Below are 13,309 nucleotides of genomic sequence, written 5' to 3'. Positions count from 1 at the left end.
GAGGGACAGCCCCACATATCCACTGGGTGACAGAGAAGGGGGCCAGCGGGCTTTAGGAATTCAGCCTCTGATCGGACCCCACCAAGGGGGGAGGACTTCCCCTCTTTGAAATGAACTAGGCACCCCCTTTCCCTGTGCTTCTTAAAGGGATCACAGCCCTCTCCCTGTGATTCCGTGGAAGCCAGACTTGGGACGATGCTTGGTGGAGACTTTGAATCTCTCCTTCCCTCCTCCCTCCCATCTGGCCACCCTTCTCTGGCCCCACTGAGTGGGAGCCCCCAGGCATGGCACTGAGCAGCCCACCCAGTGCTCACCTGGCTTTTGGGCTCTGCCAATCTTTGGTGGCATCCTGTGTCCCCTGCCCTGGGGAGCAGAAGTGAGTCTGGGGGCCCAGCCCTTAGTGTGCTTGGTTTGGAGAGTGTCGCTGGCACTAGCCACGACCCACTCCCCCCAAACTGGAGGACGGTGAGGCCGTGGGAAGCTACGATGAGATGAGCGGGGGCCGCTTTGATTTTGATGATGGTGGGGCATACTGCGGGGGCTGGGAAGGAGGCAAGGCCCACGGGCATGGACTGTGCACCGGCCCCAAGGGCCAGGGTGAATACTCGGGCTCCTGGAACTTCGGCTTTGAAGTGGCCGGCGTCTATACCTGGCCCAGTGGAAACACCTTCGAAGGATACTGGAGCCAGGGCAAACGGCATGGGCTGGGCATAGAGACCAAGGGACGTTGGCTCTACAAGGGTGAGTGGACGCATGGCTTCAAGGGGCGCTATGGAACCCGGCAGAGCAGCAGTAGTGGCGCCAAGTACGAGGGCACTTGGAACAACGGCCTGCAGGATGGCTATGGCACAGAGACCTATGCTGATGGAGGTGAGCCCTGCCTGGGGCCTGCAGAGCTGGGGTGGCAGCCAGCCACAGGGAACGGTGGGAGGCTGGGAGAGTGGCGGGGGGGCAGGATGGCAGAGGATCTGACTACAGTGGCCAGTCAAGCTGCTCCTCCCCTCCCTGCACCCATCTTCTTATTAGTAAAGGTGGTGCCAATACAGGGGTTCTTGAAGGGAGTGGCGGGAGTGACTGGCCTATAAATATACCCAGCACACATTCAGTAAGATGAAGCTACTACAGTTGGCATGTTTGAAATCCGAACAACTGTGTGTGATGCTCTTGCTTGTGCTCTGGAAGAACTGGGATGTCATCTCAACCTTGCCCATGAAACTGATTTCCAAATAATAGTTCATTCATTCACCCATTCACCTACCTATCCTTCCATGTATCCATTTGCCTACCTACTCACCCATTAACCCACCCACTTATTCATTCATCCATCCACCCATCCATCCATATATCCTTTTATTTGGTGCCTATTCCTATGATCTCCTATTTGCCAGGCATTGTAAAACGTTCATATCTAAACAAGAGTAAGATATAGCCCATGGCTTCAAAGATAGGCTGGTACATACAAAATCGTACAGGGAGTGTATACAGGGTGCCCTGGAAGACAAGAATAGTTAGATCTGGAGAGGGAATAGAAGGCTTTAGAAGAGGTAACCGGCTCCTGAGATGGATCTTGATGGGAAATTACTTTTGAGAGGGTGAGCAAGGGAGAGAGTAATGTTAAAATGGCCCAGAACCTTGGGAGTAAGTATTTAGTGAATTAAGGGAAAGGAGAGATATTTCTTGTGGTTATAGCCTTGGGGAATATTAGCATAGAGGACACTCCTTAGTCCATGAGGTGAAACTTTGAACATTTTTTAAAAATCTGTGTCTCAATTTTCTCATCCATAGAAAGGACAGATTTTAGAATATCACTATTTTCTTAAAATGTGGCCAGTGGATAGGCAGCACCAGCACCAGCACCATCCCATTAGAAATGAAAACTGAAGGTCTCACCTAGATATTCTGAATCAGAACCTGAGAGTGGGTCCTGAAATCTGTTTAAACAAATTCATTAGACAACTTTTGTATTCCTGTTTTTTTTTTTTTCTTTCTTTCTTTTAACCAACCGCTTGAAAACTATAGCTTGTGGGACAAGCTGGATAGCTGTCTGGTTTTGCACAGTTTATGAGCTGAGAGTAGTTTTTATGTTTTAGAAAAAATAATCTAAAGAAGAACACTTTGATATGAGAAAATTGAATCCCTACATAACAGCCTCAATTTTTCCTCTTGGTCTACAAAGCCCAAAATATTTACTATTAGACTCTTTTTTTTTTTTTTTGCCTCCAGGGTTATTCCCTGGGCTGAGTGCCTGCACCATGAATCCACTGCTCCTGGAGACCATTTTTTCCCCTTTTGCTGCCCTTGTTGTTTTATCATTGTTGTGGTTATTATTGTTGTTGTTGTTACTGTCGTTGGATAGGACAGAGAAATCGAGAGAAGAGGGGAAGACAGAGAGGGGGAGAGAAAGATAAACACCTGCAGACCTGCTTCACCACTTGTGAAGTGACTCCCCTGCGGGTGGGGAGCCAGGGGCTCGAACTGGGACCTCTACTCTGGTCCTTGCGCTTTGTGCCACCTGCGCTTAACCCACTGTGCTACCGCCTGACTCCCACTATTAAACTCTTCTATGACAAGGTTTCTCAGTTCCTGCTTCACATGGTCAATCAGATTTATTGCAGCTTAGGAGGATTTTGTGAGGTGTCTTCAGGGTGTGCTATTGGGAAGAGGAGTGACCAAGCTATGGCAAATGTGAAAAACAGATTTGACATCAGAAGGCATTTCTAGTACATTACTGTTACCTCTAGGCTCCCCTCTATGTCAAAGTGCAGAAAGTGAGCATTGTGGGAGTGGGCTAGGGGTGGCTAGGAGGGGACAAGCGCCAGCCTGGGGTAGGATGTTTGCTCCAGCTGATGTTCAGGGAATAGCCCTGGGCACAGGATGGAGCTTCTGTGGGCTGCCCACTGATGAGTATTGAGGTGACATGTTAATGGGGTTGTGCCCCTGCAGTTTCTGTAAGCTCAGAGGCACCAACTGGAATCAGACAGTGCTGAAGACAAATCTCAACTCTGTATGTTCTAACTCACTGAACCTCTGCAATTCAGTGAAATTCGATTTGCCAGAAATTGATGGAAGATACTACACTAAGCTCTAGGAGTAAGCAGGGAGCAAGCCTCAGTTCTTCTGGTTATCCCATGGAGCTCATCTCTGAGTGCTCTGAGACATCAGTTATGATGTATACAGTAAATGTGTGCTAATATTGCTAATAGTGCTTCCCTACCCACTCGATTTTCTGAACCAAGCTGTGCATGTTGAAAGGATACATAAAGAGACACGTTCCTGGGGGAACTGTGAGCTGATCTCCCAATGTCTAAAGGGAGGAGGGAGTCCATTCACTTTGGTGGCTAATACTACAGAGCACCATCTGTGTGTCAGGCATCATCCCACAGAGAGTTCCAGAAGCTCCAGAATTCCAGTGAGCAAAGTCCTCAGGGAGTTCACTGTCTAGTGAAGAAGACAGAAATAAACTGGGAAAGAAACATATGTGTAAGTGCCAGAAATTTCTAGTGATATTAAAACAACAACAGAGCAGGAAGAGGGTGATGTTTGGGGAGAGGATGATCTCAGAAGCAGAACAGGAAAGACTAGAGAGGGAGCAAAGACTTCCAGGATATTGCAGAGACTTGGAGTTAGGAAACCCGGTGGTGGCTCGCTTTGTACGGCACACACATCACTAAGCTTGAGGACCTGGGTTTAAACTCCCTGTCAACACCTACAGAAAAGGAAGCTTCACAAGGGGTGGAGCAGTATTGCAAATGTCCCTCATTTTCTCTGTCTTTTTCATCCTCCTTGTCTCTCAATCTCTCAAAACGAGAAAGGGGTGGGGAGGAGTGGCTACTGGGAACAGTGGTATCATCCAGGCAAAGGCCTGGGGTTGGTAGGTTTGAGACACAGCATGAAAGCTTGGTGGTGTGAGTGGAGAGGCTGACGTTGACATTGTGGGCACAGGTCAGATCTGGCTCTGCAGGGTCCTGGTTTTAACACAGGTGTGTCCAGGATCTCTTCAGACCAGGTAATTGAAAGCCTGGCCCCAGGGCCCATTAGAGACCTGGGCTCAGCTCCTGAATGAGCCAGCTCCACATGCAAGGGTCCTGGAAACCTCACAGATCCTCTCTTCCAAGCCACACAAGAGGTGCAACTCTCCAAAATTAGATATGTCCACAGCTTCGGAAAATGTCTTTAATCAACCTGTCATCAGTCCCCCAGAAGGTACGTTAAGGACCTGCCCTTTGCCCCATCCTGGGCAGCACTGAACGGAATGTAGACAAATAAGATCCTGTGATTAGAAAAGGCTGTGAGCTTGGGAGCCTGAGTTATGACCCTGGCCTTGTCATACACTTTTTATTTTATTTTTATTGCCATTAGGGCTCAGTGCCTGCGCTATGACTCCACTCCTACTGGCAGCCATTTTTTTCCCTTTTTTTTTTTCTACTTTACTTGATAAGACACAGAGAGAAATTGAGAGAAGAGTGGGAGTTAGAGAAGGAGAGAAAGAAAGACACCTGTAGAACTGCTAGTGAAGTATCCCCCACCCCCGTAGGTGAGAAGTGGGAGCTTGAACCCAGATCCTTCCACATGATATTGTATGCACTCAGACGGGTGCACCACTGTTCAGCCCCTTACCATACTCTTTAATCTTTTTATTTTTTAAATTATCTTTATCTGTTTATTGGATAGAGACAGCCAGAAATTGAGAAGGAAGGGGGAGATAGGGAGAGAAACAGAGAGACACCTGCAGCCCTGCTTTACCACTCGTGAAGCTTTCCCCCTGCAGGTGGGACTGGGGGCTCGAACCCTGGTCCTTGTGCATTGTAACATGTGCACTCAACCAGGTGTGCCACTGCCCGGCCCCCCATACTCTTTAATCTTTTTGTACCAAAGTTTTATCATCCATAAAATGGATTTATCCTAATCTTTCAGGTGTCTCATGAGATAAACTGGAAGACATACATGGTAATCATTATTGTTGCTACTAGCTACCATTAATTCATTCAACAAGTATTTACTGAAAAAAAAGTATTTACTGAGTGGTTATATGGAAGTCAGCACGACTGTGTGTGTGTGTGTGTGTGTCGGGGGGAAGGGGGAATCAGAGAGAGGTAGAAGCAAGCAGATTTGGGTGCCGGGTGGTGGTACAGTGGGTTAAGTGCACATGGCGCGAAGTGCAAGGACTGGTGTAATGATCCCGGTTCAAGCCCCTGGTTCCCCACCTGCAGGGAAGTTGCTTCACGAGTGGTGAAGCAGGTCTGCAGGTGTCTATCTTTCTCTCCCCTTCTCTGTTTTCCCCTCCTCTCTCCATTTCTCTCTATCCTGTCCAACAATGACGACATCAATAACTACAACAATAAAACAAGGGCAACAAAAGGTAAAATAAATATTTTTTTAAAAAAAGAAGCAAGTAGACTCCTGACTTCCAGAAAAATCTGACAGATAATTATTGACAGTGCACTGGGTGCTAGGCAGGAGGCTTAAGGGTGCAAGGAACAAGTGGCCAGTAGCTAACAAGAGCTGTGCTACCCAGAGAGACTTCCTGAAGCAAGTGGCAAGTCAGGCTCTGAAGGGTGGAGTGAGGCTGTGACATGGGTGGGGATCAGTGTTCCATGTGGAGACAAGAGAGTACACAAAAGTCAGGGGCTCAGAAGTTGTTTTCCAGCCCCTGGATTCAGCTGAAATGAGAACGTATGCCTAGCTTGGAGAAACAGTGGATCTAACATCTCTTTCCTTCACTCTGCCACAGCTGGCGGTCAGACATTACAGGTGGCCTGCTCTACAACAAAGAACACAGACATTTCCAGACTGGAAGTATCAGTGCATTAATAGGTAGCAGAATCTGTTTAGTGGCTTGTAACCAGTGCTTTTTCAAATGAAAGGCTAAAGTGAAATAGAATAGAATTGTAGTAAAATTTCCAAGAGAATCAGATGTACTGTCTCTTGAAGTGTTCATTCAGTGTATGTGTATGTATATAGCATGTGACTGTGTGTAAAATGTCTGTTATTGAGTGTGTCATGATGTAAATGAATTTTTTGGGTGCTGGGTGGTGGTACACCCAGTTAAGCACATACAGTACCAGGCACAGAGACCTGGGTTTGAGCCCCTGCTCCTCACCTACAGGGGAAATGATTCACAAGTGGTGAAGCAGATCTGCAGGTGTCTTTGTCTCTTGCTGTCTATCTCCCCCTCCCATCTCAATTTCTCTCTGTTCTTCTCTGTGTACTCAAATGAAAGAAAATAATAATATATGGATTTTTACAATTTAAATTTTATTATTAATTTTTAGCTAGCAGTGGGGGATGGGAAGAAACTACAGCACTACACCTTCAGTGTAGTGGGGATGGGCTAAGACCTAGGTCACACACATGACAAAAAAGTGCACTAGCCAAATGAGCTGTTTTGCTGGCCTATAAAGTATGTATTTTTACTGTTAAGTCATGATCAAACAAAGTTTGAGAATCATTGTTTTGAAGTGACTTTACCTGGCCATTTCAGCAAAGTATACCTTTCTGCTTTCCACAGTCCTGCCCCACCCCCTCCAGCTTGTCATTTTGACTGGGGTCAAGCACTTAGTTCTCTTCTGGGATAGGAAGGTAGAGAAGGCAAAGGAACTTTAGCCTCCCAGACTATGCTGGAAGCCTCCTCTCACCCCTCCCCCTGCCTATAGCCCTCATTTCTCCCCTGGCCATATATAGCAAAGCTAAAAATAGTGTCTGACTTAAAACTCCAAAGCAAGCATCCACCCCAGCCCTGAAGAAGTAATTCACTGGGTGGTTGCCTGGCCATTTCCACTGCAGAGAACCACATATGCCAGAACTAGAAGAGTCTGTTAGCGATTTTTGTTTCCTGGGATTCTGGACTTGGGTCCCTAGCCTTGCCCCAACAGATCCATAAAATCCCTGAACCTTCAGTCAAGAACACACACACACACACACACACACACACACACACACACACACACACACACACGGCAATTTTCCTGGGAGACAGTTTCTCAGCCATCAGATTTCCATAGCAATTTAGCCCTTGGATAAGCTCCAGAACCATTTATCAATGCCTTCCCTCAAATCAGGCCCTGGTTGAATTTTTTTTCATAAAACTGTTTTTTCATAACAGTTTTTGGAGTGTTTATTATGAACCAGGTGCTGATCTTAGCATTTAACACCTACTGTGTTATTCAAACTTTTACTTTAACCTTAAGGGGAAATATATTTATTGCCCTGTTTTACCAATGAGGAGACTGAGACAGAGAATTAAAATTTTTTCACTCATGATTCTCTAGCTAGTAAGAGGCAGAGATATAATTCAATGATAATACATGGCAGCTAGATATTCTGTAGTATAGCACACATTTTAGTAAATGATAAAATATTCCTATGACATAGTCAGCACTAGCTGTATGATTTGTGGGACCCAGTGTAAAGTGAAAATGAGGAGACTGTTTTTCAAAAGCATTAAGAATTTCAAGATAGGGGCCAGGTAGTAGTACACCAGAGCACAGTGTTATCCTAAGCAAGGACCTGAGTTCATACCCCAGGTCCCCATCTTTGGGGTGCTGGTGGTGGTGAGGGAGCTTCACAAGTAGTGAAGCAGTGCTATAAGTATGTATTTATCTCTCTATCTCTCCCTATCCTCTGAATTTCTGTCTTATCAACAAGAGAGAGAGAAGGAGAAGAAGAATTCTAAGATGTTGATAGAACTTTAAACTAAGTGTTGCCCCTTCTAACTATAGGACTATGTGCAACAGCACAGGTCAGTGCTGATGAAGCTGCCCTTAACAGCAGTAATAGCTGTGTCTACTATTTATTGCATCTTTACCGTGTACCAGGATCTACACTAAAAATCAGACATGTATTATATTATTAGATATGATTTTCTCCTCTACTGTCCCAGTGCCAGTTTTTGTGATTGCAATTCAATATAAGACATGTACTTTACAACATTAGTCTAGGAATATGCATGCAAGAATGCAAAACAAATCATGAGATAATATTTTTTCTTCCTACATACTTACTACATACTTACTATTTTCCCTTTTATTCTGTTTTGCTGGTAGAACAATTATACTGTCTTGCTGAGAGAATTAAATGATACTCTGATATATGTAAGGCACTTGGCATGTAGCTGGCACTTTTATATATATATATATTTAATTTTTATTATCTTTATTTATTGTATACAGACAGCCAGAAATTGAGAAAGAAGGGAGACAGACAGGAAGAGAGAGACAGAGAAATACTTGCAGCACTGCTTCACCACTCACAAAGCTTTCCTCCTGCAGGTGGGGACCAGGAGCTTGAACCCAGGTCCTTGAGCATTATAACATGTGTGCTTAAGCAGGTGTGCCACCACCCAGCCTATATATATATATATATATACATACACACACATATACATACATACATACTTACATACATATTTGTATTTATAATTTATTTTATTTTTGGGTAAAGACAGATAAATTGAGAGGACAGGAGGAATAGAGAGGAAGAGAGAAAGAGAGACAACTGCAGTACTGCAGCTTGCCCCCTGCATGTGGGGACCAGTGGCTTGAACTGGGATCCTTGAACCCAGGTCTTTATCATTGTAGTGGATGCACTTTATCAGGCTTGAACCCGAGTCATTATGTACTATAGTGTGTGCTCAACCAGGTATACCACCACTTGGTCCCCAAAGCACATCTTTTTTTATTTTTTAAAAAATATTTATTTCTTTATTCCCTTTTGTTGCTCTTGTATTTTATTGTTGTAGTTATTATTGTTGTCATCATTGTTGGATAAGACAGAGAGAAATGGAGAGAGGAGGGGAAGACAGAGAGGGGGAGAGAAAGACAGACACCTGCAGACCTGCTTCACTGCCTGTGTGATGATCTCACTCATACACAGAAATTGAGAAATAAGAACAAAAAGGGAACCAGAAAGCAGAACTTGGAATGGGTTTGGTGTATTGCACCAAAGTAAAGAATGGGGGTGGGGTGCAGATCCTGGAGCATGATGGTAGAGGACCTAGGTGGGGGGGGTAGAGTGTTTTGCAAAAAATTGAGAAATTTTACACATGTACTAACAACTATATTTATTGTTGATTGCAAACTATTAATCCCAATAATTTTTTAAATAAAAAGAGGAGGTAAGAGACTGTACCCACATGTCCTGTAAATCATTATTTTCCCAATATAATGAAGGGGGGAAAATATCAAAACAATCTTCTTCTTCTAGCGTTTGCCATCAAAACAATGAACTGAGGTAATACATAAGGCACATCGAACACAGGGAGCCAGGCAATAATGTATGTGGTTGAGTAAACACGTTAGCAAATGCATGGACCTGGGTTCAAATTCCTGGTCCCTACCTACAGGGCGGGATACTTCGTGAGTGGTGCGGCAGGTCTGCAGGTGTTTATCTTTTTCTCTCCCTCTCTATCTACCCACCCCTCTCAATTTCTCTCTTTCCTGTCAAATAAAATAGGAAGAAAAAATGAGAGAGAGAGAGAGAGAGGGAGAGAGAGAAATGGCTACCAGGAGTGGTGGATTTATAGTGTCAGCACAGAGCCCCAGTGATAGCCATGGTGGCAATTAAAAAAGAAAGGAAGAAAAGGGAAGGAAACAAAGGAAGAGAAAAGAAAAAGAAAGAGCACCTAACATAATGCTAGGTATAGAGAATTGTGGGAACATTCACTTGCCTGTATTTTCCTCACATTCCAAAGGGTGAACTAATCAAGGACAGCCTGAACCACAACTATCCCTGTTTGTGAGAGGGGATTTCAGTACAAAAAGTAGCTTTGGGAATGGCCGATAAGCCATGGCTTTGATTTGCTTAGTCCCGTCTCGGGTCCTGCCAGTGAAGATGGAACCTGGGCCAGCCAGGCTTCCATTTAGAAAGTGGATTCAGCATAATTTAAACTCATCTTGAAAATCTCATGTTCCTGTTCACAGTCAGTGGTTAGTATGACAGCTGGCTGAGTGGCCGCGAAGACAGCTTCTGAGTGTTACCTGGGAGCCAGGGGGAGTAGAGAGGACCCTCGTCAGGACAAAGAAGTGGAAGGGCTAAGACTTTCCTCTCTGCAGAGACATCCTGCATGTGTCCACTTGGGCAGACCTCTGCAGTCCTGCCCCATCCAAGGCTAGGCCCTGGGGATCCATTTGAGCTTGCTTGCTTCCAGGTCCTGTTAATGCCATGTCCCCAGCAGCTGTTCCCTAGACTGGCCCTTGCTGCCACACCCTTGTGAGGAATGACCAGTCTCATTTTCTGAGGACTCTGGTTAAGTAAGGGTGGGAGGTGGGGTGAGGGAGATGAAGTTGTCTCTCTTGTCCTTTATCAAGCTGAAACCAGAGTGGGTAGGTCAGGTCTGGTCACAGAGGGTCAGCAGTGAAGCAGTTGGCCCTCTCCTCATCCCTGTGTGACTGACAGTTGCCTGGAATAGGATCTGATTTTGTTTAAAGGGATGCCTTTGGCTATTCTGTTGAAAAGAGACAGGAAGGAGGAGCCTTGTGGAGAGGGTAGAGCAGTGAGTTTGTTATAACAACCAGCACAGGTGAGAAATGGCAGTGACAGAGTTGACATGGACCGCTATCTTCTAGCAGAAGAGGCTCTGAGAAGTGGTTGAGTTCTGGATCTATTTTAACAGCAGAGCTGTAGATTTTGTTCACAGATTAGGAGGGGTATAAGAGAAAGAAGAGTCAAGGATGGTTCCAGGGCTTTGACCTGAGACATGAAAGGATGGCATTCCCATGGACTCAGATGGGGAAAGGGCTGGTATGGGGAAGGCCAGAAGCTGGGTGTTGGGTATCATGATGGGGAGATAGAGAATTCTGCTGGATATGCTACATGGGTACAGGAAAGGGGGGCTCACCCAAACCTTCTCCCTTTGATCTTTTTTTAACTTTTTTAAATAATGAAACATTTTTTTCCCTTTTGTTGCCCTTGTTGTTTATTGTCGTTGTTGCTGTTATTGTTGTTGGATAGGACAGAGAGGAAGAGAAGACTGAGAGGGGGAAAGAAAGACAGACACCTGCATATCTACTTCACCACCTGTGAAGCGATCCCCCTGCAGGTGGGGAGCCAGGGGCTCGAACCGGGATCCTTATGCTAGTCCTTATGCTTCACACCATGTGTGCTTAACCCGCTGGGCCACCACCCAGGTCCCCTCCCTTTGGTTTTTTTTTAAAGTGTTTTTAAAAGGCTTTTAAAATTAATTTATTTTAGGGGGGTAGATAGCATAATGGTTGTGCAAAGAGACTCTCATGCCTGAGGCTTTAAAGTCCCATGTTCAGTCCCACACACCACCCTAAGCCAAAGCTGATCAGTGCTCTAGTTAATTAATTAATTAATTAATTTAGTTTTGGCTAGGCCAGAGAGAAATTGAGGGGAGAAGGGGAGACAAAGGGGAGAGAGAGACACCTGCAGATCTGATTCACAACTAGTGAAGTCTCCCTCCTGCAGGTGGGGATTGGGGGCTTGACCCCTGATCCTTGCACACTGTAACCTGTGCATTTTGGAATCAGGCTTGTCTACTGCTCAGTCCCCTCCCCACAATTGCTTTTGCCTTCTCCACACCCAGTCATTTCATAGGCCTTTCAGGTTGTAGAGCTGACTCAGGGCCTGGCTAAGGGACTTCCACCCAGGCCCCAGTGCTGTCAGCACCTAGGCAGTGTCGCCCAGTTAATCTCCTGCTCCTTGTGTGAGGTGTGGGGCAGCATTCCGGACAGCAGTCTCTGGATGTTGGGGTGGTGGAGCTACGCAGGGCACAGGACTTGTCACACACCCACTGTAACCCGACCCTACTCCTTTTTTTTTTTTTTTTGCTGTCTACCCCCACCCAAAGATAAATATTTCAAGAATCAAAGAATTCAGAATAGTTAAGTTTGGGGAGCTAAGAAGTCTGTAGTCATATTAAGATTCTCATTTATTTTTTAATTCTTTTTTTTTTAATTTTTTTTTATTAAAGAAAGGATTAATTAACAAAACCATAGGGTAGGAGGGGTACAACTCCACACAATTCCCACCGCCCAATCTCCATATCCCACCCCCTCCCCCGATAGCTTTCCCATTCTCTATCCCTCTGGGAGCATGGACCCAGGGTCATTGAGGGTTGCAGAAGGTAGAAGGTCTGGCTTCTGTAATTGCTTCCTCGCTGAACATGGGCGTTGACTGGTCGGTCCATACTCCCAGTCTGCCTCTCTCTTTCCCTAGTAGGATGGGTCTCTGGGGAAGCTGAGCTCCAGGACACATTGGTGGTGTCTTCAATCCAGGGAAGTCTGGCCAGCATCCTGATGACACCTGGAACCTGGTGACTGAAAAGAGAGTTAACATACAAAGCCAAACAAATTGTTGAGCAATCATGGACCCAAAGCTTGGAAAAGTGGAGAGGAAGTATTAGGGAGGTATTCACTGCAAACTCTAGTATACTTCTGCTTTCTTACTTTGGTGCCATACTCCAAACTCAGTCAATTTCTGCTTTGCGTTTCTACTTCTTTTTTTTTTTTTTTTTTACATGCACAACATTCCCCAGATTCCCATTTAGCAATACCACCCCACTATTTCATTCATCATTTTTCATGGACCTGTATTCTCCCCACCCACCCACCCACCCCAGAGTCTTTTACTTTGGTGTAATACTCCAATTCCATTTCAGGTTTGACTTGTGTTTTCTTTTCTAATCTTGTTTTTCAACTTCGGCCTGAGAGTGAGATCATCCCATATTCATCCTTCTGTTTCTGACTTATTTCACTCAACATGATTTTTTCAAGGTCCATCCAAGATCGGCTGAAAACGGTGAAGTCACCATTTTTTACAGCTGAGTAGTATTCCATTGTGTATATATACCACAACTTGCTCATCCACTCATCTGTTGTTGGACACCTGGGTTGCTTCCAGGTTTTGGCTATTACAAATTGTGCTGCAAAGAACATATGTGTACACAGATCTTTTTGGATGGATGTGTTGGGTTCCTTAGGATATATCCCCAGGAGGGGAATTGCAGGGTCATAGGGTAGGTCCATTTCTAGCCTTCTGAGAGTTCTCCAGACTGTTCTCCACAGAGGTTGGACCAATTGACATTCCCACCAGCAGTGCAGGAGGGTTCCTTTGACCCCACACCCTCTCCAGCATTTGCTGCTGTTACCTTTTCTGATGTGTGACATTCTCACAGGAGTGAAGTGATATCTCATTGTTGTCTTGATTTGCATTTCTCTGACAATCAGAGACTTGGAGCATTTTTTCATGTGTTTCTCGGCCTTTTGGATCTCTTCTGTGGTGAATATTCTGTCCAATTCCTCCCCCCATTTTTGGATGGGGTTATTTGTTGTCTTGTTGTTGAGTCTGGTAA

At 45.2% G+C, this 13,309-nt stretch overlaps 1 protein-coding gene across 1 annotated transcript in view; it reads left to right on the top strand.

Moving 5' to 3' along the window:
• JPH2 (junctophilin 2) overlaps positions 1-13,309 on the top strand; it is a 92,218-nt gene continuing 78,909 nt past the window's right edge. The window contains exon 1 of the mRNA XM_060190447.1: positions 1-870. Coding sequence (XP_060046430.1) covers positions 492-870 — 379 coding nt within the window. The 5' untranslated portion in view covers positions 1-491. The remainder of the gene's footprint in view (positions 871-13,309) is intronic.

Source organism: Erinaceus europaeus, chromosome 1, assembly GCF_950295315.1.
Source record: "Erinaceus europaeus chromosome 1, mEriEur2.1, whole genome shotgun sequence".
Taxonomy (NCBI): Eukaryota; Metazoa; Chordata; class Mammalia; order Eulipotyphla; family Erinaceidae; genus Erinaceus; species Erinaceus europaeus.
Note: the sequence above shows the minus strand (reverse complement) of the source record. Positions and strands in the feature narration are given on the sequence as shown.